General features: G+C 47.3%; 8 protein-coding genes across 8 annotated transcripts; 5 read left to right on the top strand and 3 right to left on the bottom strand.

The window, feature by feature from the left end:
• Window positions 1–1,926: 1,926 nt before the first annotated feature.
• Window positions 1,927–5,037, top strand: BDW43DRAFT_291212 (putative AAA family ATPase GCN20). Its single transcript, XM_032043582.1, has 8 exons — window positions 1,927–2,253; window positions 2,315–3,040; window positions 3,134–3,214; window positions 3,286–3,589; window positions 3,648–3,821; window positions 3,875–3,961; window positions 4,018–4,486; window positions 4,570–5,037. Exons 1-8 carry the CDS (start codon window positions 2,191–2,193, stop codon window positions 4,919–4,921), a joined length of 2,256 nt encoding a protein of 751 aa, XP_031895344.1. The 5' UTR covers window positions 1,927–2,190; the 3' UTR covers window positions 4,922–5,037.
• Window positions 5,038–5,320: 283 nt separating this feature from the next.
• BDW43DRAFT_303861 (putative MFS myo-inositol transporter) lies at window positions 5,321–7,145 on the top strand (the record flags this gene model as incomplete). The annotated part of the gene is made up of 3 exons (XM_032045493.1): window positions 5,321–5,514; window positions 5,598–5,894; window positions 6,002–7,145. 3 exons carry the CDS (start codon window positions 5,321–5,323, stop codon window positions 7,143–7,145), a joined length of 1,635 nt encoding a protein of 544 aa, XP_031895343.1.
• A 1,700-nt stretch (window positions 7,146–8,845) lies between these two features.
• Window positions 8,846–9,718, top strand: BDW43DRAFT_303860 (uncharacterized protein; the record flags this gene model as incomplete). The annotated part of the gene is made up of 5 exons (XM_032045492.1): window positions 8,846–8,868; window positions 8,921–9,126; window positions 9,214–9,317; window positions 9,414–9,531; window positions 9,576–9,718. The coding sequence occupies 5 exons, from the start codon at window positions 8,846–8,848 to the stop codon at window positions 9,716–9,718; spliced, it is 594 nt and encodes a 197-aa protein (XP_031895342.1).
• A 19-nt stretch (window positions 9,719–9,737) lies between these two features.
• Window positions 9,738–11,424, bottom strand: sec13 (GTPase-activating protein SEC13). The gene is made up of 6 exons (XM_032043581.1): window positions 11,254–11,424; window positions 11,149–11,193; window positions 10,954–11,069; window positions 10,855–10,885; window positions 10,354–10,763; window positions 9,738–10,280 (listed from the first exon to the last, which is right to left on the bottom strand). Exons 1-6 carry the CDS (start codon window positions 11,254–11,256, stop codon window positions 9,956–9,958), a joined length of 930 nt encoding a protein of 309 aa, XP_031895341.1. The 5' UTR covers window positions 11,257–11,424; the 3' UTR covers window positions 9,738–9,955.
• A 291-nt stretch (window positions 11,425–11,715) lies between these two features.
• On the top strand, window positions 11,716–13,121 carry pex20 (the record flags this gene model as incomplete). The annotated part of the gene is made up of 5 exons (XM_032045491.1): window positions 11,716–11,829; window positions 11,881–12,145; window positions 12,266–12,675; window positions 12,781–12,886; window positions 12,955–13,121. 5 exons carry the CDS (start codon window positions 11,716–11,718, stop codon window positions 13,119–13,121), a joined length of 1,062 nt encoding a protein of 353 aa, XP_031895340.1.
• Window positions 13,122–13,755: 634 nt separating this feature from the next.
• Window positions 13,756–14,303, top strand: BDW43DRAFT_315867 (uncharacterized protein; the record flags this gene model as incomplete). The annotated part of the gene is made up of 2 exons (XM_032048158.1): window positions 13,756–13,868; window positions 13,922–14,303. 2 exons carry the CDS (start codon window positions 13,756–13,758, stop codon window positions 14,301–14,303), a joined length of 495 nt encoding a protein of 164 aa, XP_031895339.1.
• Window positions 14,304–15,062: 759 nt separating this feature from the next.
• BDW43DRAFT_291184 (putative RSC complex subunit Sfh1) lies at window positions 15,063–17,883 on the bottom strand. Its single transcript, XM_032043580.1, has 5 exons — window positions 17,218–17,883; window positions 15,953–17,125; window positions 15,803–15,887; window positions 15,557–15,717; window positions 15,063–15,508 (listed from the first exon to the last, which is right to left on the bottom strand). Exons 1-4 carry the CDS (start codon window positions 17,568–17,570, stop codon window positions 15,616–15,618), a joined length of 1,713 nt encoding a protein of 570 aa, XP_031895338.1. The 5' UTR covers window positions 17,571–17,883; the 3' UTR covers window positions 15,063–15,508; window positions 15,557–15,615.
• Window positions 17,884–18,319: 436 nt separating this feature from the next.
• Window positions 18,320–23,148, bottom strand: BDW43DRAFT_322944 (dipeptidyl peptidase 3; the record flags this gene model as incomplete). The annotated part of the gene is made up of 9 exons (XM_032049646.1): window positions 18,320–18,539; window positions 18,595–18,859; window positions 18,923–19,272; window positions 19,358–19,493; window positions 19,549–19,585; window positions 19,647–20,286; window positions 20,859–21,968; window positions 22,032–22,911; window positions 23,021–23,148. The coding sequence occupies 9 exons, from the start codon at window positions 23,146–23,148 to the stop codon at window positions 18,519–18,521; spliced, it is 3,567 nt and encodes a 1,188-aa protein (XP_031895337.1). The 3' UTR covers window positions 18,320–18,518.
• Window positions 23,149–23,317: the final 169 nt, after the last annotated feature.

Raw genomic sequence — 23,317 nt, 5'->3', positions numbered from 1 at the left:
GGGAACCGGGCGGGACACACTTTTCTCCAGTTCCAGAGCTCCCGTGTGGATTACCCAAAGGGAAGAAAAAGAACAAAACCAACGATTTTTCTCGCTCTTCAACAAGCGAATGACGACAGAGAGCGGAAATGATCTCATACCCACCGTGAGGTCTCATCGCTTTTCCGGTGAATCGTGGATGTAGTCTCCGTATTCCGTACCCTACAGGCCTATAAAATCTACAATTGATGAATCAATACTTGTATAAACGAAGGCTTCGAATCAAGGCGAAGCCATAGAACCCGAAAAGAAACTGTAACGGGGCTTGTATCTTTCAAGCGTCAAAATGCTGGGCCAACGGTATGATGGTAAGCTTATTTGGTAGGACCAGAGGCAGATCGTAGCTGATAGATCCATTTTCATGGAGGGGAACGTGGCCTGCGAGTTTCTTGGATGGTAATAATTCCGACCTGAACTGTCGGTCTACTCCGTAGACCAGGTGGGCCTCCTAATCCGAAAAAAGAAAGGAGTGAGAAAATTGAAAAGTCATCTCGCACTTCAGCGGTACATACAGTACAATACTTGTCTCGTTTATAGAACACACATACACACACACACACACACACACACAAAAAGAAGATAACCTGGTCGAATCTGCCATCATATTTGCACCTATTTACTTAGAAGCCTTTCATTTCATTATTCCTATAGACGGAGCATACATGTATATATCGTACTTCACTCCCTAGAAATGCTCCCTAGAACATCTAGGACTCCCTGGGTACTGTACCATTCCAATACTAGTAGTAGCCGACCAGGTTGAACCTTATACAAGCATCACTTCTTTATTTTGATTGGACCAACACTCATATGCTGCTACGGACTCGGACCACACATGACCTAGAATGTACAGGGATTTACTAGTACTTGTACTAACAACCAATGACTGTACCTATTACTTGTAGTATCCATGGTGTAACTAACTCCTTTGCCGTCATCGTGTCGATTTTGCGCTCTCCGCATGTTTCAGTTTGGTCCCTTGTTCAAAGCCCTTGCCGTTGGTGTCTCTCTGTTGAATCCTTCTTGAATCTATCCAAAGCAGGTACCCTTGTCTCCCTTACCTAGCCGCACTGTATCAATTTATACTAGTACAGACTGCTGCAAGACTCATCACCATGGACAACATCAATCCAGGGACACCCTTAACACCCTCCCTTTCTCCAATTCCCAGTCTCACTCGTTTCCTAGCGACGCTACTAGACAAGCCCGCATGGTTTTGTCAAAAACTTAACCTAATGCTGATCATAGACGACTTAAACTAATAACCCCTGCAACGGCCTATCAAGTGTATCGAGACTACTAATAGTAGTATATAGATTGTATTGTCAACCACAGAGTACCGTCTGGTAAACAACAAACCATAGTAGCTGAAAGAAGTCAATTAGTAGTCCAGTATTGACTGACTACAGGAGAATTACAACCTGTTTCCCCGTTATCCTGTTTGTACTTACCCTGCCAACCAGAAGTACGCCGCTTGCTATTTCAGGTTCAGCCAAGCTCGCCTAATAATACCTAAACTAGTATTTCGATGACTGTCGGATGCATTGCAACTTTTGTCACTATCACCAGTATCATTACTGTAGCTCTCTCCCTCCCTCTCTCTTGGTTCATTAATACTAACAAAGCCAGTATTCTGGCCGAACCTCATTATTTTTATACAAAGAGTATTATCTAACAGAGTTAATGAAAAGAAAGTGAAAAGGAGCCGAAGCCTATCAGGAGGTAGAATACTTCTCTGTACTTGTAGTTGGAAGATGGTTTCATGATGGAGAAATTCAACGTACTTTGGAGGTCCTTACTAAGGCTGATGGTGAAGTACAGGTAAGTACAGACACCTTTTAGGTACTTTTCGTAGGTATCTATTATGGAATAAGTCCTGTTAATTAGGAGCTATTACGGGAGACTAGCCAATCCAGAACAGCTCCGGCTCCACCGTGGACTAGTATTTCCGCCACTCCGCTAAAAGTCATCCATCCAGAGAGGAGGGGAAAAAAGGGAACGAAAGAAAGAGCCTCACTACTCAACGTATATATTGGTACGCACTTACAATATTACTTAGTGCTGTGGCTGAATTATCGCCTGCTATTATCCTTCCATTTCCCCTTGCCTATTCTCTCTTGAAGGAGCCTTGCCCTTTAGTACTGCGATATCATGGAGGCAGAACTCCAGTCACAGATCCCAGGCCTCGACCATGTGATCTCAGAGTACTCTGTGGTAAGTAATTCCATCAAGATTTTATGTTTCATACTGGATAGAGGAAGCTTACGGACCATAGGGCTACCTGACACATGCTTCAAGGGCATATGTTGAAGATGCGAATGCTCCGTCGCCCTTGGCGGAAGCCGCCGATATGGTCACTGATCTTCTGGTTTCTGCATCAGGAGACTTCTCTGACCAGAATGAAAAGGGTATTCGAAACTTGGTAACAAAGTTCATTTCCTCCTTGAGTTCTTCTGACGGCGTCGATGCGGAGCGAAGGCAAATGCCGTTCACCGCGAAGAAGCTAGACCAAGCCATCAATGTTGGCTCCCAAAGAAACATTTCCTCAACTCTGGGTCTTGCCGGTGGAAATGTTGACTTAGAGTCTGCAAACAGCAGGAAAGTAGAGTCCCGTGTAGACCGCAAGAAGCTTGAAAAGGCAGAAAGAAAGATCCGTGCCAAACAGGAGAAGAAGCAAATGAAGATGGTACAATACGAATCATCCCGTCTGCTCGACCAGCCGGACAGCACTATGTCTTATGAGGAATTCTACATGGCTGTTAACCCGCTCCAGCTAGGCTCGGATTCTGCGGCAAAGAGTAAGGATATAAAGGTCGACAGCATTGATATCTCTGTTGGTGGCCATCGCATCTTAACCGACGCTTCTCTCACTCTGGCGTACGGTCGTCGGTATGGTCTTGTTGGTCAGAATGGTATAGGAAAGTCTACTCTTCTACGGGCTTTGAGTCGTAGAGAAGTGGCAATCCCGAGCCACATCTCGATCCTGCACGTCGAACAAGAAGTATGCGTGTCTAGCTCTTCCCTTTCCTCACCTCAATTCCATCTCAAATCATTCCTGATCGGTTTACCGTACTTTGCTGACAATGCTTTTTAGATCATGGGTGATGACACCCCTGCCATACAAGCGGTTCTGGACGCCGATGTATGGCGAAAGCGCCTTCTTGCTGACCAAGAAGTCAGTATTTCCTCTCGGTATCTTATTTTTTTGCCAGCATCTTAGTCCGTCTAACCAATTTCTTCTGGTAGAAAATTACAAAGCAGCTGGCCGCTCTAGAAGCGGAACGATCTTCGATGGCAGACACCTCAAAGGATGCCGCCAGGCTTGACCACGAAAGGGAAGGCCTAGACATAACCTTAAGTGATATTCACTCCAAACTTTCAGAGATGGAATCGGATAAAGCTGAGTCGCGTGCTGCCAGTATCTTGGCGGGCCTCGGCTTCTCATCCGAAAGACAACAGTTTGCAACGAAGACCTTTTCTGGTGGTTGGCGAATGAGATTGGCCCTAGCACGAGCATTATTCTGCGAGCCAGATTTGCTTCTTCTGGATGGTAAGTCCTGAGTGACATCTTGTCGACTGTGAAGAAATAGGAGTCTAACACGATACAGAACCATCCAATATGCTGGATGTTCCTTCCATTACCTTCCTATCTAACTACCTCCAGGGATACCCTAGTACTATCCTTGTTGTGTCGCACGACCGAGCGTTCCTGAATGAGGTTGCTACCGACATTGTACACCAACATTCAGAAAGACTGGATTACTACAAGGGAGCCAACTTTGGTGAGTCTATTGGCAAAACGGTTGTCCAGGTTGAATTAACTGATGTATTGCAGACTCGTTTAATGCGACCAAGGAAGAGCGGAAAAAGAATGCAAAGCGTGAATATGAGAAACAGATGGCGGAAAGAGCACACCTGCAAGGTTAGTGACTGACTCAATAGGGCATGTCCTGACGAACAGAGCTGACTGGGATCTAGCGTTTATCGATAAATTTCGATACAACGCGGCTAAGTCATCTGAGGCGCAATCAAGAATCAAGAAGCTCGAGAGAATGCCAGTCTTGGAACCCCCGGAGAGTGATTATGTTGTGCATTTTAAGTTTCCGGAGGTTGAAAATCTTTCTCCTCCGATTATACAAATGTCCGAGATTGCTTTCGGTTATTCCAAGGATAAACCCCTTCTGAAAGATGTTGACCTTGATGTGCAGCTTGACTCTCGGATAGGAATCGTTGGACCAAACGGCGCTGGTAAGACCACGGTGTTGAAGCTGCTGACCGGCCAACTTCAGCCGAGTTCGGGGCTCCTTTCACAGCATGCTCGCTTGCGGATTGGATACTTTGCCCAGCACCACGTCGATGCTCTGGATCTGACGACCAGTGCGGTAAGCTTCATGGCAAAGACCTACCCAGGAAAGACAGACGAGGAATACCGTAGACATCTAGGAGCGTACGTTGAGCCCCCACCCACCCCCTGTTCAATTAACATAGATTTGTTCTATATTACTAATGAGTGACTCTTGCGTTGATTAGATTCGGTATCACTGGAATGACTGGACTTCAGAGGATGGAGCTCTTATCCGGAGGTCAGAAATCTCGTGTCGCATTTGCTTGCTTGTCATTGACGAATCCGCACATTTTGGTCCTTGACGAACCTTCCAACCACTTGGATATTGAAGGCATGGATGCGTTGTCTGAAGCATTGCAGAAGTTCGAAGGTGGTGTCGTGATGGTATCCCACGATGTGACGATGTTGCAGAATGTCTGCACCAGTCTTTGGGTTTGTGACAAGGGAACAGTAACCAAGTTTGATGGCACTGTTAACGCCTATAAGAAGATGATCAGTTCACAAGCCAATGAAGCAGGTGTAGCAGTGGCCCATTAGTTAGAAACTGTTTGATACCCGGTGGGTAGCATACACGATTTGTGTCGAACTGAATTTCTATCAACAACCTACTATTATTACTATTGTCACTGCACAAGAAGAATGGATGAATGTACTATGTACCGATATTGTAGCCTTAGGCAGCCCTAGGTGCTTTCTGTCGCTTAAATAAAGAGGGGGTATTGCTAACTGCGTGGAAAGCTAGTCCAAATAAACATATATTTTAAGCAAGTAATGAGGTGCTATGGTACTCGTGTTTGCCTCAGGAACCTAGCCCCCAAAGTGGGAAGTGGGTCTCGTGATGTCAACTAAGATACCCTATGTTTCCTCCTAGTTAGTCAACTTGTCTACCTGAGATGGCCCCTAGTGTATCTACCTAAGGGTGAAGAACATATAAACATGGTTCATAGGCATGAAGGCGATACATTAGGCCCTAATGCTCCTCTACTTACTCTATATGGACATGCCACGCACAATCTCCCCGACAATGAAGAAGACAGAACCTCCGACCGGAGGTCAAACTATTCTGGTAGTTGGTTTATATGGGCATTGACATTCTCCGCTGGTCTCAGCGGACTGTTGTTTGGTTATGAGTACGGCAAGGCTGCTTTAATTGCCCCCTGAATGAAAATAGTCCTAGCGCTGAAGTACAAAGCTGACAATTGTGATTCCAAAGCACAGGAGTGATTTCCTCGACGCTCGTATCTGTTCACATGGATCTCTCCAACCGCAATCTTACAACGCTCGACAAAAGCCTGATCACTTCTTGTACAAGCTTGTTTGCTTTGGTTGCTAGCCCTCTTGCGGGGGTCTTGGCTGACAAGTTCGGTCGCCGAAAGGTTATATTCGTTGCAGATGCGCTGTTCGCTCTAGGTGCTTTCGTGCAAGCTATTTCTGATAAAGTATGGGGTATGATTGCTGGCAGGAGCATTGTTGGTCTAGCTGTTGGTGGCGCAAGCTTGGTAACACCATTGTAGGTCAACCTATCTAGAAGAAGAATAAAGAGCCTAAGTCGGAAAACAATAGGGGGCAGGCAAGCTTGCTTAGAAATTCACAGGGTTAGCTAACTCCTTTGCCTAGATACATCTCCGAACTAGCGCCATCAAATATGAGAGGGAGGCTTGTGACAATCTTGTCCTTGTTTATCACCGGTGGTCAGGTCGTAGCATATATTGTGGGTTGGCTATATTCCTCGGTTGGCGGAGGCTGGCGCTGGATTGTTGGCCTTGGGGTGCTTCCGGCAGCTTTTCAGCTCGTTATTCTCCTCGCTCTACCTGAAACGCCTCGGTGGCTTGCTCAAGCGGGATCTGAAACAAGTGCTATGCATGTCCTGAGGAAGGTCTACCAGGGCCAGCCAGACAGCGATTGTATTGCCAAACAAGTTTTACGGGATATTCAACGGGAGGTGGCAGCGGAAGGAGAGTTAAGTCGCTCCAGTGCATCCCTCGGAGCCGGTCAAGGGTGGCTTCACAACATATCGCAACGCACAAAAGTCCTATTTTATCTCGATGGGAATAGAAGAGCATTGACCATAGCGATGACGCTGCAAGGCCTGCAGCAGCTCTGTGGGTTCAATAGTCTTATGTATTTCTCCGCCACCCTGTTTTCTATGCTCTCCTTTTCGTCGCCGACGCTCATCTCACTGTCAGTGGCCATAACCAATTTCCTCTTTACACTGCTTGCATTTGCCTACATCGATAGGATTGGCCGGCGCCGCATCCTCCTCTACTCAATACCCGTCATGATAATATCTCTCATTGTCTGCGCGTTGATCTTCTCTTCTTTCGAGTTGCCAGATCCGCCCTCTGATCCCCAGGCGCATGCAGAGCCCAATGACACCGTGCTCGATAATTCATTGCTCCCTATATCTATTCTCCTCTGCTTAACAGTTTACACCGCCTCTTACGCTTTCGGACTTGGCAATGTACCCTGGCAGCAGTCCGAGCTGTTCCCTTTGAATGTACGGTCTCTTGGGTCTGCATTTGCTACGGCAACTAACTGGGGTTCAAACTTCATTGTGGGTCTCACCTTTCTGCCTATGATGGAGAAGTTGTCTCCAGGGTGGACCTTCGCGACTTATGCTCTCGTATGTGCAGTTGGCTGGCTTGGTGTATGGGCGATCTACCCTGAGATGAGCGGTCTCAGCTTAGAAGAGGTCAAAGAGCTCCTCGCGGATGGTTGGGGTGTCAAGGAAAGCCTGGCGAGGACCCGCAGTGCCCCTTAGAAATCAAATTGAGAAACTGTATATGAAATTGCTAGAACCAAAAGATAGAGAATGGTTTTCTGACTATGGCACAGCGACAATGCGATCTACCGATACACCACCTCTGTCAATTTAAGGGGCTAGAATGGTTTCAGTCATTGTCTTTCTCATTGAGTCGTCCGCCCATTCTGGTGACTCTGAAATAGATGTCCGAACCGCAGATCTCCGCCGCTCGACCGTAGACTTCTTCGGCAGAGATCCAGGTACCTTTTTGACTACCTATTGGCCCCGTTGTTAGTTTGTCCCCAGAAGATTGACCTTGACCTTCCAGTGCAAATTTTTGGCTAACTCACCGCCCATCGCGAGACCAATACCACAGGCTGTGTTTTGAGTGGGTTAATCACTGGTTATCGGTTCATGGTGGGTACTGTACCTCCACCAGTGATGACTGCAACTATCATCACTAGAGTATATGTCCCAATACTATAGTCGATTCGTTATAAACAAGAGGAGTATCCCGAAGCCGCTCCAAATGAATGATTTCACTACCCAGAGGACAGAAGGAAAGTTAACTCAATTACCAGTAACAGGTCCCGATCAATAGATAGATATATATGTATTCAAAGAGAGCCTTATAATGTCTGGGATGTATCCATAGTCTGTTAAAAGATACTATCCCCATCATTAACCTATCAAATTCAATTTGTTGCCTGGATTCATGAAGTCGTCTGTGTCAGTGAGAGCCTCTGTAGGATAGAATTTAAGCAAACCCAGATATTTCCAAAAAAAAAAGGCCAATTTTCTTAGGACGAAAGCAACAGGTTTCACAGATAGATGCTGGCCGGAGGGCTGAATAAGTCCCTCCTCTAGGCCTAAGATTGGCGATTTATACGATGTCCGTTAACGACAGATTGACTTCATAAGTCAATTGAACCTCAGACATTCTTCTTGCATCTGTACTGTTTGCAGTGAGCCGGACATTTCTCTGCCTTCTTTAATAGTGTGCATGCATGATTACAAAGATCATCCCAACTTTTACTCTACAGTGTTATATAAAACCAACTCTGATCCCCGGATAACGGCCTAGTACGCCCAAGAGTTATCATTGCAACTTTCCTACTATATATGCTAATCTGTGTAAATAACACTTCTTCTTAATAGACTAGGATTCATATTATCGCCTAACCTCACTTCTCAACCTCCAGTCATTTGAAGCCTACAAAGGATGACATAGTAAGGTGCAGTGGTTGCCATAGTATATTAGGCTCTTAGCACACCTCTCCTTGTGCTGCAACTCTCTAGTCCAGAGGATCTTACCCGAGCAGTCTTCTATCTGACGATAACGACTTACGGATCTGTATGGCATGCCCCCGAATCAGAGCTCCTCTGAGTTGATGATCGAGTATCAGGTTCGTTCAATCGCTCTCTCCCAGAAAATAAATTTCAGATGTGGTCAGAAAGAGGAGCAACTATTATGGCTGACGGTGATGCAAGACATGCTCCTAGAATCTTGGACCCTACCTAGAATGACTGGACAAAGCTTTTCAAGGCCATTCGAGCGCATCCACGAGACACTTCAGGTTTCTACCCCTGATTTGCTCGACAGGCAACTAAGCGGCCATGGCAACAGACAGCCCGACCTCCCTTCGGATCTATTCTGCGGTCTTCAGCTGGTATTGCATTAGAAAAATTATGACTGAGAGGAAATCGTGGAGCTGATAATGACTATCTTTTTCGTGATAGTGTTACCGGCCTAGCGCTTGACCCGGAAATGTCCGTCCGCTGCCTCCGAGCAGACTATATGACATTGCGGCCGTCTACTCATACCAAACTGAGATTACTAGACCACTCATTGACTTGGGCAATCTAGACCTACCAACGATCCTACGCATCCGCAATTCCTGGCTTCATCACTTTCTGTACTCCTTCTGCCAAGCTATCTGCAGACCAAAGTCTCGAGACAAGCATATATCAACGAAAATGTGGAGATTAACACCAACTGGTTGAGTTACCAGTGTAGGTCACGGCGCCAAATGATCACCTGCATGCCAAGTTGAGAGGAGTGTCAAGCAGCTAAACTGTCATGAAGCATGCATCCATCCCTACCCTAGGACACTTATCGAGCTCGAAAACCGGCAAACATGCGCTGATCTGAACACACATTGGATACAGGGGTTGCTGAGCCATTGGTATGTATTATAGTCAAGGATATCAGGAGGCTAGATCGTTTCCTCAGTTCCTTCGAATTAAGTCAGACCCAGATATCTTGAACTGGCCACATGAGCTCAGCAAGTAATCCCAATGGTCGGCACAGAACCTCATCGCTTATATTTCCGAGGAGTTGGGAGACTTTCTGATGAAGTATATCCAGTGCGCGGCTTCACAGAGCCCATTCGAGCACCCCAGGGTGGCCTCCCGGTTGGCAGAGTATCTCCTTTGCCATCTATGCAGCGGACCGCGAGCAGCTCCCGTTGCTCCTCGATGCTGGCGAATCGGAGCTGGCCAACGACGACACTGCACGGTTTCTAAATGAGTTGTGGCTACCAATTGAGTTGGAGACGGATTTTTTGAGATTCAAGGTTACGAAGACGTGATCTTTCTGGGAAGATCATGTTAGGGCAATGGGTCACATGCTTGATACGACAGAACATGGTCCATTATTTTTTGGGTTTCTAACGACTCCTTTCCGTTTTTATTTTTTCCTCTCTCCTGGGATCGGATCATCTTAGCAAGCCCAATATGTCCATCGTAGAAGGATAAGGTATAGAAAGATAGGGTAGGCTCTTTTATTAGAAGAAAAAAGGGTAAAAAGAAATGAAATATGTAAATAATTACTCCTCAATATCCTTCACCTTCTCCCATTGTCCCTTGAGGTTTTCCTTCCACAAACTGACCTTATTATCACCTCCGCTCACGGCGAGAATGTTTCCGCTGGGGCTCCAGCTGACCCTCCAGAGCACAGTATCAAACTCGATCTGCTGACTGGTCCACTGGCCAGGATTCGACGCATCCGAAGTCCAAATACGAACACTCTTATCCTGAGAGGCAGACGCGATGTAGGACTTGGAAAGTATGCTCGGGGACCAAGCGACATCTCGAACCCAGTCGGAGTGGCCTTCCAATGTCTGGGATAGATTGTAACACTTGGATTCCGGACTACATGTTTGGATCATATGATTAGCATACTTCCCCATCTCGGTAGTGTTAAAGCATTTGAATTTCAACATACTTATAGTCCCAAATCTTAAGCAGATTGTCGCTTCCACCAGTGACGAACCTCCGCTGCTGGCCCGGTCCAGGGTTGGCACTGACCAAGCTACCGGGAGATGCTGCAGGGGACCAGCTAATGGAATTCACGCCCATCCCGTGGGCATGGAAGATTTGATGAGTCCAGCTATTGTCTCGGAACTCGAGGACGCTAACATGGCCGTCGGAAGAAGCGCAAGCAAGGAGACACCCACTCTCGTGGGGAGCCCAGGAGACCATGTTCACCGACGCGGTGTGGAGGGAGAAATCAAACACCTTCGTCCAGGTGCTACCAACGACAGGGGATGTGGTGGTTTGATGTTGTTCGCGCCAGATGAGTACCTTTCCATCGTAAGACGAGGAGGCTAGGATGGTGCCGAATTTAGGGTGCGCCTAGAGTCGCCGAGATGGAAAGCTGTCAGTTGAGAGACCATTCACGATGCGAATATATCCATAAGAAGTACTTGAACGGGCTGGTACACACCCATGCGACACACCAAACTGCACCTTCGTGTCTATAGCATTTGTTATTTCCCATGTCAGCGGTTGCGCATCCGGTCACAGGAAGGGGGCCATCCCTCACCCCTTTAGAGTTTCCACCAGGCGATGTGATTCGCCATCGATCTCGAATATCTTGATAGTCTTATCCGATGAGCATGTCGCCAATCTCCGGCCATAGTAATCAAGGCCAGCATCATGCTGTACGACATAGGCGGGTTAGCTCAGGAGGGGCACACAAAATGTAAGCGATTAGGTAGATAATGTCTATATCACTTACAATCATGTCATCGTGTCCGGAATTGGAGATGATCTGGGCAGCCGCCTAGGTCGGTACGTCAGGTATTGAGAACGAACATCAAGAGGATTAAAAGGGAAAGCATACCATATTGTCCAATTATATGCCCCTCAGTTAAATCTATGGGACGATAACAGTAGGCTAATGGCTTCGGTTTCGCGAGCGCGGCTTGGTATGGGTTTCAAGGAAAGGATGTGGAGTTCAACACGCAAGCAAACGGAGCAAAACACCGCCAACTTGTCCGTTTCGCAGTGGGAGAGAGCCGCAGACCCAAATCTTATCTTATCGCCTCAGACAGTCCCCTGATCACACCCCTTGGCACGTGAGACCGGCCTCGGTAGTCCTCGGTTCCCCCACGCCTTCCATATATACATAGTACTTTCTATGCTTCTTTCCCCGTTGTTTTCTGAACCACCTAAAGGCTTGCTTTCTGTCAATAACATTTATCATCTACTTCCCCTACATCCATAAATATTCATCATCGCTTCCGTTAGAGTTGTATATCGTGTCTAGTATTTACTGAGGATCGTGATTATTTCGAACGAAACCATGAGTGACGCTCTCTGTGGCCCATCCAACGCCTTGCAAAACTTTCAGAAACATGCCTCCGTTGATAGGACACTGCAGCAGGATAGACTGATTTCGCGGCGATCACCTTCCCAGGTGAGTTGGATGCTCGTCAATATGGATCGCTTTTACACTAACATTTGCCAGGGCTTTCGGTCACAAAATTTCAACGATGGTATCCTGGACCCTGAGTTCGCTGCCTTCGAATCCAATCTAGCAGGAACGCCGCTCCCTGATCTACAAAATCCGGCCCACTTCCTTACGCCCTCACCCCACTTCGCAGTGCACAACCATGCGGAGGACCACAACTGGGCAACGGACTTCCAGAATTTGCAGATATCAGGTCCCTCGCCTCTAGCTCATCAGCAAGCTAGCATGGCTTCGGCTTCGGCACCCACACTTGCACAGCATGGTTGGCAAGATGATTTCATAAAGCAACAGCAGCAACCGAGTCCTGAGCAGCAACACCAGGCTTTTGCTCAAAGGTTTCAACCTTCCTTTGCGCCTAGATATTCTATGCATGAAGCTACAGTGAATTCTTCCCCATCGGTACAAAACATGACAACTAGTCAGCTACTACCGACGGAAGCGTTCGATGAGTCTGCCTTTGAGGCTGCGTTCGAACAAGCTAGGGCGGATTTAGCGTCACAGACAGCTGACCACACGCAAGAAGTTACCCATGAGATTACTCAGCTGGATAATACTGCTACTTCTCAAGCTCAAGAGCCTATCAGGATTGGGTCGGATACCATACTTCAGCCTGTCAAGGATGACGCGCGAGTACATTTAAATGATGCAGATGAGCTTGCCCGAACGGCAGGGCAATTACTGGAAAGCGTCAGCCACGATCACAGCCGGAAGTTTCGCGAGAGTAATTTTCTTGCTCTGATGCGCCGTATTCGAGACCGCGAGGTCCACATCGAAGGAGATGAGTTTCGTGAAGTCAGTACCAGTCCGTGATATCTAGAATTTCGGCTGGCGTGACACGAGCGCTGGTATAATATCGTCTATGTATGGTGGCCTTTGTTCCTGCTAATCGAATTCCAGAGTTCGCAGCCTCTACATCCTGGTGGCAAGTATTATCCCGAAGGAAAGACACATACACAGCAAGAGCAAAGTCCGTCTATGATGACAAAGAATCATAATGAGAGGAGTAAGTTGTGCGACCTCAAGGCACTTTACCTCCGGCTTAGCTTATGGAACACGGAATCTAATCAAAAGGATATGTAGAGTCAGTCTATGGAGACTCGATTCATCCACTACCTATGGTTACAGAAGATGAAACACCCAATATTGCATCTCATGCGGACATAGTCAACGGCTTAGGCACAGGAGGGGAGGATCAATCTCTTCATGAAAGCTGGATGTTTGGTGATCGCTGGGCCTGACTGATTGCCTAGTTATTTTGGGTCGACGTACCGGCTGGAGAGAAAAAAAGCTTGTTTTTGGAATATGGAATATACCACGCATAGCGCATAGACCAGCTTACCTTACATAGGCTCCTACCGGCCATTTTCTCTCTTTTTCTTTTCGCTCTTTTGGCGTTCATCGACAGCTCAATTCGAGTCGCCGGTGGGTCACGTGACACTTATTCCCCCGTTGATGACCTAGAACAATACCAAGCCTGCCGCGGGTCAATAAGAAGACCTGGGGCATTGTTTGCCAGCTTCATTGCCTTTTTTTATTGATGCCTTCATTCGTTGTTGGTCAGGGGACACACGGTGTGTCGCATTATATATATATGTATATGTGTGTGTGTGTATAGATGCATACTAGTCTTGCTACTTGATCATGTTTAACTGTTTAGTGGAGTCCCGGTTTTCTTAAATTGCATAGCGTCTCTCCTTCTCCTTCCCCCGTATATAACGATCGACTCCCATCGACCTCCAGCGCTCCCCTCTCTTACTCCTTGTTCCACCAGTTGCAGAAACTAGCAGAAGCAAGATCAGCCGCTCAAAACCAAACAAGGGCGTCACCCTCGCCTCCATATTCACTTAACAATCCTCGAGTTTCACCCACGAAATGACCGACAATGATGATGAGTTCGAAGATGCTGATGAGGTTGATGAGCGCGAATCTAGCCCTAGCAACAGGAACATTCACAACCAAGCCCCCATCATGATCCATATCGATGCGTCAATCAGCATTCTAGGCATCGGCAACACCCTAATCATACCGTCCGTAGCAGGTCCACAGCAAGAAAACAGCCAGGGCATACCGTCCTCCATGCCAAGGTCTACGGTGACGATTTTGCGATCAACTCAGCAACATCGCCAGGCCAAATTACGGACATGGTGACCTCCATCATCACTGCTCTCAGAAGGGCCGGACTGCTCGACCCAACCGAAAACAGGTCCACGCCCGTAAAGGTCAGCATCAACACGGGAATAATGGTCGAAGGGAGCCGGAACGTTATCTGTGCAGGTACCTGCTCCCCTTCAGGTCATTCGTTCGCGAAAAGGCATCCTGGTCAGACGGGTAAAGTCGGAAACTCACATGGGATAGACAGAAAAAGACGGGCTGAGTCGGTTTGCTCTTACTGTGAAGCGCTATCGTCATCGTGCAACTAAGGCAGGTATGTATGATGTTACTGACGATTTACTTATGCGCGGGAGCCGTCAGAGATACCCAGCTCAAAAAGGCTGTGATCCATGTTACCGTTACCTGTAGAAGTATCGCTAGCTCTCAGGACCCATTTACGCCCAAAATATCTCGGCAGGTGTCTACATATATTTAATATGATCATTATAAAGTTACACGGAAAAGTGCAGTCCTAGATGTCTGAATTTTCCAGGTATTCATACCAAATTGGAACCCATTCACCTACCTAAGGAAGTTAAATCAAAGTACTGTTCTTACAAAAGAGGGATTGAATAAATCAGCGAGAAAGGTTAGGGGAAGGAAAGGGAGGTGCCTCCGATAACATGTTTCGTGTAAAGGGACTTCCACTTTTGATCCGAACTATGTTGGGCGTTGAATAAGGATCCTATTGCGCGGGACTGATAAAAATGGAACTGGGGGACTTATCAGCCACACTCTCCCCTACAAAGGGCAACAAAGAACCTATACTGACTCCACCCAAGAGAGTCTGCCAGCAAAGTGAATGGGTGGATGTATGTACATACGTACTGTATACATAATAGTCAAGTAATGTCGCTGGCGTAAGGGTATTCGGATCAGAATACATAATGATAAGAGCAGATACTTACTTAATGCTACTTGAATGCAGTACGTTCGATTTTCTAAGCCCTAACTTTCTTTTCCAGTCCCTTTGTGCTACGCTGCACAATGTCGCTCTTGAAATGAAAAAAGGAAAAAGAAAAGAAAATAAGAAGAAGAAGAAGGAGAAGAAGAAGAAGAAGAAGAAGGAGAAGAAGAAGAAGAAGGAGAAGAAGAAGAAGAAAAAGAGATCCGCCCACCGGTTATACATGTTGGTAATACAACGACCCAGAATGGATATCAATCTGAAAAAAGGGATACGAGCAAGATCGAAGTAGATAGGGCAACGCAAAGACTTCAATCATTAGAACACACGCAAATCTGCAAGAAAAGATGCAGAGGGTAATAAGGAGAGAAAAGAAAACAGTTTAAAAAAAGACATGAATCACATCAAAGACGCCGAATCCTAATTGTGAAGGGTTCATTAAAGATATCATGGCCAAAGTTTTAAAAAGTACAGGGACTGTTTCCAATACTGAAGAAATTTAGATGCGGTCTGGGTTTCACAAAAAGTGAGTGTCAATCTCGCAAGGATCCTTTGCATTGAATTTATTGACTGCTAAGTGTCAGCTACGCTCGGTCTGTAGCTGTATTGATGTCTTACCGATGCCATATGAATAGGCTAGCAGCAAAAGATGAAGCAAGCATGCCCACCTGTTGAGACTACGCTCGCCCAACCGGTATATCATGACGGTGTAGATCTCTAGACCATTCCGGTGCGACTTTATCGCGTTCGTATAGAAGACCACAATTGTGACAAAGAGTCTAGAAGGCAAGAAGAAAAAAAGAAAAGAAAAGAGATATCAGCGAACCAAGCATAGTGCGTATCCAATAATCATATTCCACTTACCCTTGGACCGGTAGGGCCATCCCGAACAGCCCAGACGGCGGTACCCCATACCATGCAGTTGCTGCACCGCCAATTTTGTCGCTCCCTGAAAGGAGAAAAAGTCAGCCAATACATATACGTCGAGGGAAGCGAAAGAGGGCGATGACAAACCAATCAGACAATGTACCGCCACCACCGCCGTATCCAGCACCAGAAGAGGTATCTGGAGTTCCACGTCCACCAGGTGTACCTCCTCGTCCCAGTGGGCTAAGGCTGCGGAATCGCCTCTTTCGTTTGCTCCTTTCACCCCTGCCCAGAGGGGTTTCGCTGTCAACGTCAAAATAACCACCACTACCTTGTCGTGAGATGTCTGGAGTAATGCCTGCAGTGGACGAGAATCTGGCAGTTTCTCGTCGTAGACGCCGAATCTGCCGCTCGCGATCACCTTCGCGCTTCTCAATTTCCTCTTTTGACAGTGTCTCTACCTTGGGTTCCCATTCATCACCGAGTCCCTCCGGGTCATATCGCCAGCCGGCTTCAGCGCCATTGGCCGCTTGGTTATCTATCTCGTTCCCGTAGCCGCCTATACCACTGACCAAGCCACCACTTTCACAGACTTCTTTCTTCAACTTCAAAACGGCTTCATAAATACCGTGTGCAATAGCTCCGACCCATTCTCCACCAAGACCTAAGTCAGCACAAGTGATTTTGGCGAACTCCTCGGCCATACCCGGAGGATGCAGCAGAGACCACTCGAACTTGTCAGTGTATAATTTATTTTGCAAGTTAATGTTGAGATTAATCATGCATCGATATGCATCATCAGGATTTAAGATACTGTCGCTGACAAATGGCTCTTTGGTTACCGTCACCGTGTTGAACCGGCTATCAGGCGTCGCGGCATGGGTAGGAGCCGGAGTCGCAGATACATCGCGTGATACACCAGCTTGGGAAGTTGAGGCGGGCTTTGGCACTGTACTTTGAAATAGTGGGTGCAGCGCAACACCGGCATACTCTTCTAATTGTTGACGGATCTGATTGCTGATTGCCATCGTCAAGGCCTGGGGATTCGGCAGATCCAAGTCACGAACAAAGCCAGTAGCGAATTCTTCAGGGGTCGCCAGTGCTTCGTGAAGGTTCCAAAGAAATGTATCCTTGATTCTATAAGCAGGTAGCGGCTCGGGTCTTCTATACCCGGGAAGAGTAGGATTGATCCCGGGATCCAAAACAGTTCGTGGTAACGGGAAGGGTTCTAGAGGTTGATGCGCCGGCACTTCTAAATCAATGCGAATGGGAATCAGCGTAAGAGGAAGCTGCGCCTGGATTTGCAGTTGGTCGGCACAACTACATAGTAATAAAAAATTGGAGTCAGCACCCTCCACCAAATGGATATCAAGGAACAAATCAAGGGAATCGTGGTGATTAGAAGGGCATACACAGGCCGTAACATCCTCTTGATCATCCAATCGCGAAAGACCCCTTGAACCTCAACAGGAGCGTGTACTTCTTTCCCCAACTTCTCGGCCAGAGGAACCTTGTCAAAAGTCGACTCTTCCCGCCGCAGACTCCTCAGACCAGTGGGTCGCCGGGGACCTTCACTGTCCTCGAAATCGTCGTCGTCGAACCCATCTTCGGCATAATTTATCGCCGCTGTTCCTCGCTTCGTCGTTCGCGGTGTAGGGCCGGTTTGGCTCGGAGGGATGACGGGTGTAAGAAGCGCGTTTCCATATTGGCGGATTCGCGGAGGATAGGACGTAATATAACCTCTGAGAGGGGACATGTTGGCCATTTATGTGGACAGGAACATGTCCCTTCCTAATCTTTCCAGGGCGCTCGGATTTGCGGACAAGTAACTATTATCTTTAATGCGGTCAATGGAAGGGTGGGAACGAGAGGATGAAAAAGGCCGCGAAATTCAGCAAATAAGTGGGTGAATCGCTTTTGAAGCCGAAAGACGACCAACAAAACTGCCAATGCGGTGGATACACGACTTGCACAGGCTGATCTTTTAATACAACCCAAAGCTCCTCTGACGATGATCGCGGTCGAGCTTCCGCCTCTCTTCGCTTTGTCGCGTTTTCCTACCAGGACGGACGTTCCCGCTAATCCCATTCCAGAGCCAACGTCACGTGCCTATACCCGAGGTTGGTGAGAAGTATTATTATATTAGCATATCGTGCTATTACTTTTTCTTTTACGTGGAAATAAAATATATATAAAGGGACAGGGAAAGAGATGGAGAGGGAGAGGAAGAGACAGAAAGAGTATTGTGTGGTAGATGCCAAGGGATTCTCCTCGAGCAACAAGATATTCTCACTAATTAAACAAGGACAGGACATATTGAGAATCAAATGCCAATTATAAAGGGAAGGTGGTTAGGGAACAAAGAAGAAGAATAAAAAAAAAGGGGGCGGGGGGGGGGGAGAATTGAACAGCAAATATGGTAATAAGATGGATTGATCAATGCATGGAGTCCGGCCAGCTGGAAACTATAAACAGAATGACACAAGTACCCTCAATCCTTAATTGAATACGCCATTCCCTTTGTCTGCTTTGCAAACATGGGAGTAGACAAGGGATATCATGAACTCCCCCAAAGATGGGCAGAATGAAAATTTGTGAATAGAAAAGAAGAAGAAAATGCTGCCAATGATATGTATCTAGCATGCATCAAATGCGAACAAAAATGCAACATGACGAGAAGGACGGAAACGCTTGACAAATCGGTGGAAACCGGCTATCGAAGCCCAATGACACTCTGCAGCCATGTTAGAGTAAATTGTCAAATCAATAGGAGCTTGTAAAACCCTTACCATTTCTAAAGTCCATACCCTACGGATCCAGATTTTCACTTTTCCTTCGACGCCTTCGATATTCTCCAACTCAACACCCTCCCACCAACATCTCCTAGCCGGTTTCCGCCAAAAGAGGAGTAGCTTTTGAGCCATGCCAACTGCGTTATTATTGGAAATGTCGCCCCGGATATCAGTACGAAGTTTAGCCAATGCGAGGCTGCAGATAACTGCCTTGTTGGGCTCCGGGGCACGGTGGCCCCACCGGTCATCACGATCAAAGCCGCTATACCTGTCTTAGTACTTGGTGATTTAAAAAGCGTTGCGTGTCCAAGGAACTGAAGCTTACCCTGCTGTGAGCATCTCGATCAAGTGTTGCTCCGTTGAACCAGCCTCATCGCTCTTCCTCAACCCGGAAAAAATTCCGTCTTGTTTCAATAGTGCTTTGGCAGCGGCCCGTTTAACCTCGATCATTTCCAAGTGGTTGATTTCCGGTCGTGGAGGAATGGCATAAAAATCAAGGTCTTCTCGCAGGACGATAATTCCTGCCCGGTCTTGAAGCATGTCCCTGGTCGACCCTTGCATGGAATCGGGAGACACGTCCAAATCTTGCGATGCCGAGGCGGATGGCGACGATGGGATCGACTGAGCGACGGAGCGGAAGAAGTCTAGCATGTACTGGAGAGACACCGGGTCATACTAGCACGGATATGTGAGACATGTCTAGCAATGCAGGAGGGAATAAGGCGTGAAATAATCGAGCGTTATTAACTGCCCTACTTACATCGACGGGATAGATATCACCTTCGTGGAAACTGCCCATATGTCCATCCGGAAGCAGGCCATTCGGGAACAGCGAGAGAAGCACAAACTCCGGCAGTGTCAACAGTTCGTCCCGAGAGAGAGTGAACCTAGTCCCTCTATAAATCATGTTAGAACCATGTGGCTAGCAGTACAAGGGTTGTGAGTTCTCACCTGAGATCGAGAGTAATATGCTCATCCCCGCCGATGTCTGCATTGCAAGAGAAGTGAGTTAACGTAACGTATATAGAAGATCGTAGACCGTATCATACCTCCTAAAGTATTGATCGGTGGTCCCCCTGCCTGTTGTACCTGAGTAATGATACTCGACGCGCCCCCTGCCGCTGCCATAACGTATGTAAATGAGTTTATGGGGCTAGATCCTTCGGTGTACGGTGGAGGAGGCTCTCCCTCTTCCGCAGACTTTCCTGGAGAATAATCTTTGGGGTCTCTAGAAAATGATGCCTTGGTCTGTGCGACTACAGAAGATGAGGAATCTGATTCTAGAGGCTCTGCTTCGAAGAGTGGAGAGGCGAACGGCGAGACGGTAACTGGCTCGGACTCGGGAACGGTAGATTTGTCGCGGTTGGACTCAACTCCAGGAGGGTGAACAAGGGACAAGAATGGCGGGGGTTGTGCTGAGATAAAGCTGGATGAGGAAGCCTCTGAGGATGGGGAATGCGGCGGCGGCGCGGTATAGAAGTCGTCGTCTTCCTCCACTACGGAATTCGGGAGATGATGCGGCCGCGCCGTGGTAGGCGAGCCAGGAGAACTTGATTGCCACGGCAAGGTGTCGAAATGTGTTTCGAGGTCGCAAGAATGGTGTTTATTCTCGTATTCCCGCTGCGGATTGCGGGGAGCTGCCTGTGAGGGTTGTCCTGTAGATCGAAGAGGATCCAGACTCCCGTTTCTCTTGTCGACCAGGAGGGGGGTGCCGTGTCTTCAGTGATACATGGAAGTGAAAGTCAGGTTTTATAGTCGAGAAAAGATTCCAAAGAAAAATAAAGCAAAGGAAAAAGATCGATGGATAGCGGATACTATGGTCGGAAGCTGTAACTATCGGCAAGGCAAGGGCGATGAAAGAGGAGGTGTGGGAAGGAAAGCGCTTAGAAGGTGATGCTGAACGGTACATTGGCAGTGTCGGACTGTGGAGGACTACACCATTTCTTCATCACCGCCCCCAATCACCATTGATGTTACCATTAGCCAATAAATATTTCAAATATAATTTCTATTCTGTTTTCTCTCCCTTTTCTTTTTTTTTCTTTTTTTTTTCTTAGGGATATCTCCATGACAAGTTGTCGCATATACATCCACTCCCAATCACCTGACTTTGGTTCACTAGACATACTTGATATGCAATGCTTTACCGAATCTTTCAAATCTATAGAGAGACTATAAACAGATCTCCTCCATCCAAACATAAAGTAGGCTTTGATACTAGCAGGCTCATTATCTATGCACTTCCGTCTATAGTTCTAGACATTGCGTTCGACGAAGCTCTGAATCATACCCTCTGGCGTCGGTTGATACTCTTTAAAGGTCACTTTATCCCCATCCAGGATGGTATTACCCTGGACAAACACTTTACGCGGGACCTTGTTCTTCAGGACAATCTCGCGTACTTTCGTCCCCCACCACTCGTCAACCGATGTGATATCGTCATAGAGCCTCTTACCTGCTTCGAAGTCTGCGGTACTCTTGTAGACATGCAGCTTTTGCAAATATTTCTCCACAGCAGGACGCCCGTGCGTCAGGATCTTCGATCGATCTAGATGAATCTCCAGATCCGAAAGGTCTTCTGTGGTATAAGATAGCTTGACGAAATCATCACCAGCGTCAAGGAATGTTCGCAGAATACTATATCGAGCTTGCATATGGGCCTGCCCCCATTTCTGAGTCTTGGGGTCCCAGAATTCCAAGGCAACCAAGCCTGCACGAGCCATTTGCAGATATGCTGCGAACAAGACATCGCCAGCGTCATTTGTGAGATCTTCTTGTCCATCTCCGAACCCGAAAATCTTCAGAATGCCAAAGTCACATCCAAGTACCATAGCGACGCACTCTGCACGGCACTCTTCATAGGAGGAGGCAATATTTCCGAACACAGAGCTCCAGGTCTGGCCAGGCTTGTACCAGGTAGATACAGGCTTGCCTGTAACTGGACTAACAGGAGGATTGGAAATATCGAAGTTATACTTCCCCGGAGCGGTCTCCTGAAGAAGCTTGCCCGTTCCGTGCCCAAGAAGTTCATGGATACCTACTTGGACTTCAAAGGCGGGGTCACGGCATTTGCGGTAAACCTCCAAATCCTTTTCAGCAATGAATGGAACTGGCTCATTAGGAGCTTTGGCACTGAGAACGTTTCCCAAAGACACGTTTTTGAAGCCTAAGTTTTGACGTATATCATCATAATTGGGCAGGTTGATGCCAGCAGGAATACCCGAAGATTGGAAGCTCAAAACTTCAAGAGAAGTAAAGTCTGGACTGAGGAACTGGTCTTTTTCAAAGTCCTTGCCCCATGGAAGCTTTGGGATCATGCTCTCTGCACTATGTACCAACTTTCCAAAGGCTTGAGTGCGTTCCAGATTGACCTATCAAAGTAACGAGTTAACGGCCACGGCAAGAGTCATGAAAATATTATTGTGGTGACCTACTAAAGCAACGAAACCCTCCCATTCACCCCGCACTCCGTGAGGGTCTCTATAGGTCTCCACAAACCCTATATTTGTCTCTAGAACCGGTCTTTGATCCTTCACCCAAATCCGTTGACTCTCTTTGAATGCTTCAATCGAACCAGCACCAAATGACAATGCATATGCATCCAACATCCGTTTCTGGTTGTCGTTTGCTGCATTGAGTCCCGCCTGCTTAATCGACCAAGCGATCTTTGCCATTTCCTCTAAATGATCTCCAAAAGCCAGGCGCAGTTTCTTCCCAGCCAGGTTACCGTGCAGGTCCAAAGTGTCAACGTCACCGAGATCCCTATCCCGCGGGAGGGGAGAAGTAATGCCGGAGGCAATCAACAACTCAAAGTCACCGGATTGCAACTTCTTCAATCTCGTATTCTCCAATGGTAATCCTTTCTTTTCCATAAGGTCTCCAATCGCCGTAATCTCATCTTTTGTAATAGACGGTGAGTCAGGGTAATAGGTAGTCATATGACCACTGTCCGTATAACCAAGGTGCATAAGTGATTGCTCTTTCGTGGCGTAAATACCACCCCCAATCTTATTCGCTTTTTCAAAGGCTGCTTTTGTCTCTGACGTAGATGATGCCAAAGCCTCTAGCGCTTCTACAGGCAACCGGGGAATGAACTTCGAGTCACCAAACCCTTTGTAGTTCCCGCAATTTCCAAGAAACTGCGCAGAATACTCCAAGAAGTAGCGCAAATGCTCGTCGCTAACATTGGTTTTCTGAGCAAGGCCAATCCAATTCCCGTCACAGGCACGGTAGAGTGAGATGATGAGATCGTAGATGGGCTCAGATTCGGGAGATACCTGGCGCAAAGTGATACGAGTGCCTTCAAATGCCGCTCTGAATTTGGACAGTAGGCCCAATCGTCAGCTCCGTGTATCCCAACGGAGTAGGAGATCACATGTGCGAACCGCATAACTTGTGCAGCTAGGATTGGGAAGGAACTGACCTGCTTATGAAGTGGGCATATCGCCTCAGTTTTGCATCCTGAAGATTATCAAAATGGTGTTTGACCTCCAAGCGGACCACCGTGGGGGGTGAGTCAGCCAAATAATGCTGCGTGATCTTTTCATCCATCATGGCTACTGTTGGGGTTGTGAGAGTTTGGGAGGCAGAGCTCGAGGAAAGGCTGTTGGTGACAGATGAACAATAACGCGGGAGGTGATGTAAAGGACGGAGACGATTGAGGGGCTGGAGAACGGGTCTGGAGGGGCGGTGGAGCAAATGCTCCGAAGGCAAGCGCTTT

Source organism: Aspergillus alliaceus, assembly GCF_009176365.1.
Source record: "Aspergillus alliaceus strain CBS 536.65 unplaced genomic scaffold BDW43scaffold_64, whole genome shotgun sequence".
Taxonomy (NCBI): domain Eukaryota; kingdom Fungi; phylum Ascomycota; class Eurotiomycetes; order Eurotiales; family Aspergillaceae; genus Aspergillus; species Aspergillus alliaceus.
The sequence above is the reverse complement of the archived record's forward strand: the minus strand, read 5'-3'. Positions and strand labels throughout refer to the sequence as shown.

Excerpts from the sequence above, each read along its gene's own strand:
- BDW43DRAFT_291212 (XM_032043582.1), top strand. The coding sequence starts at position 2,191 with ATGGAGGCAGAACTCCAGTCACAGATCCCAGGCCTCGACCATGTGATC. Across the intron at positions 2,254-2,314 it reads TGATCTCAGAGTACTCTGTG|GGCTACCTGACACATGCTTC; the intron begins GTAAGTAATTCC and ends TACGGACCATAG. Across the intron at positions 3,041-3,133 it reads TCCTGCACGTCGAACAAGAA|ATCATGGGTGATGACACCCC; the intron begins GTATGCGTGTCT and ends AATGCTTTTTAG.
- sec13 (XM_032043581.1), bottom strand. Across the intron at positions 11,070-11,148 it reads CCGGACACGATGACATGATT|CATGATGCTGGCCTTGATTA; the intron begins GTAAGTGATATA and ends TATGTCGTACAG. Across the intron at positions 10,764-10,854 it reads CAGTTTGGTGTGTCGCATGG|GCGCACCCTAAATTCGGCAC; the intron begins GTGTGTACCAGC and ends CGGCGACTCTAG.
- BDW43DRAFT_291184 (XM_032043580.1), bottom strand. The coding sequence starts at position 17,570 with ATGGCCAACATGTCCCCTCTCAGAGGTTATATTACGTCCTATCCTCCG. Across the intron at positions 17,126-17,217 it reads AAGAGGATGTTACGGCCTGT|TTGTGCCGACCAACTGCAAA; the intron begins GTATGCCCTTCT and ends ATTACTATGTAG. Across the intron at positions 15,888-15,952 it reads GGCGGTACATTGTCTGATTG|GGAGCGACAAAATTGGCGGT; the intron begins GTTTGTCATCGC and ends TTCTCCTTTCAG.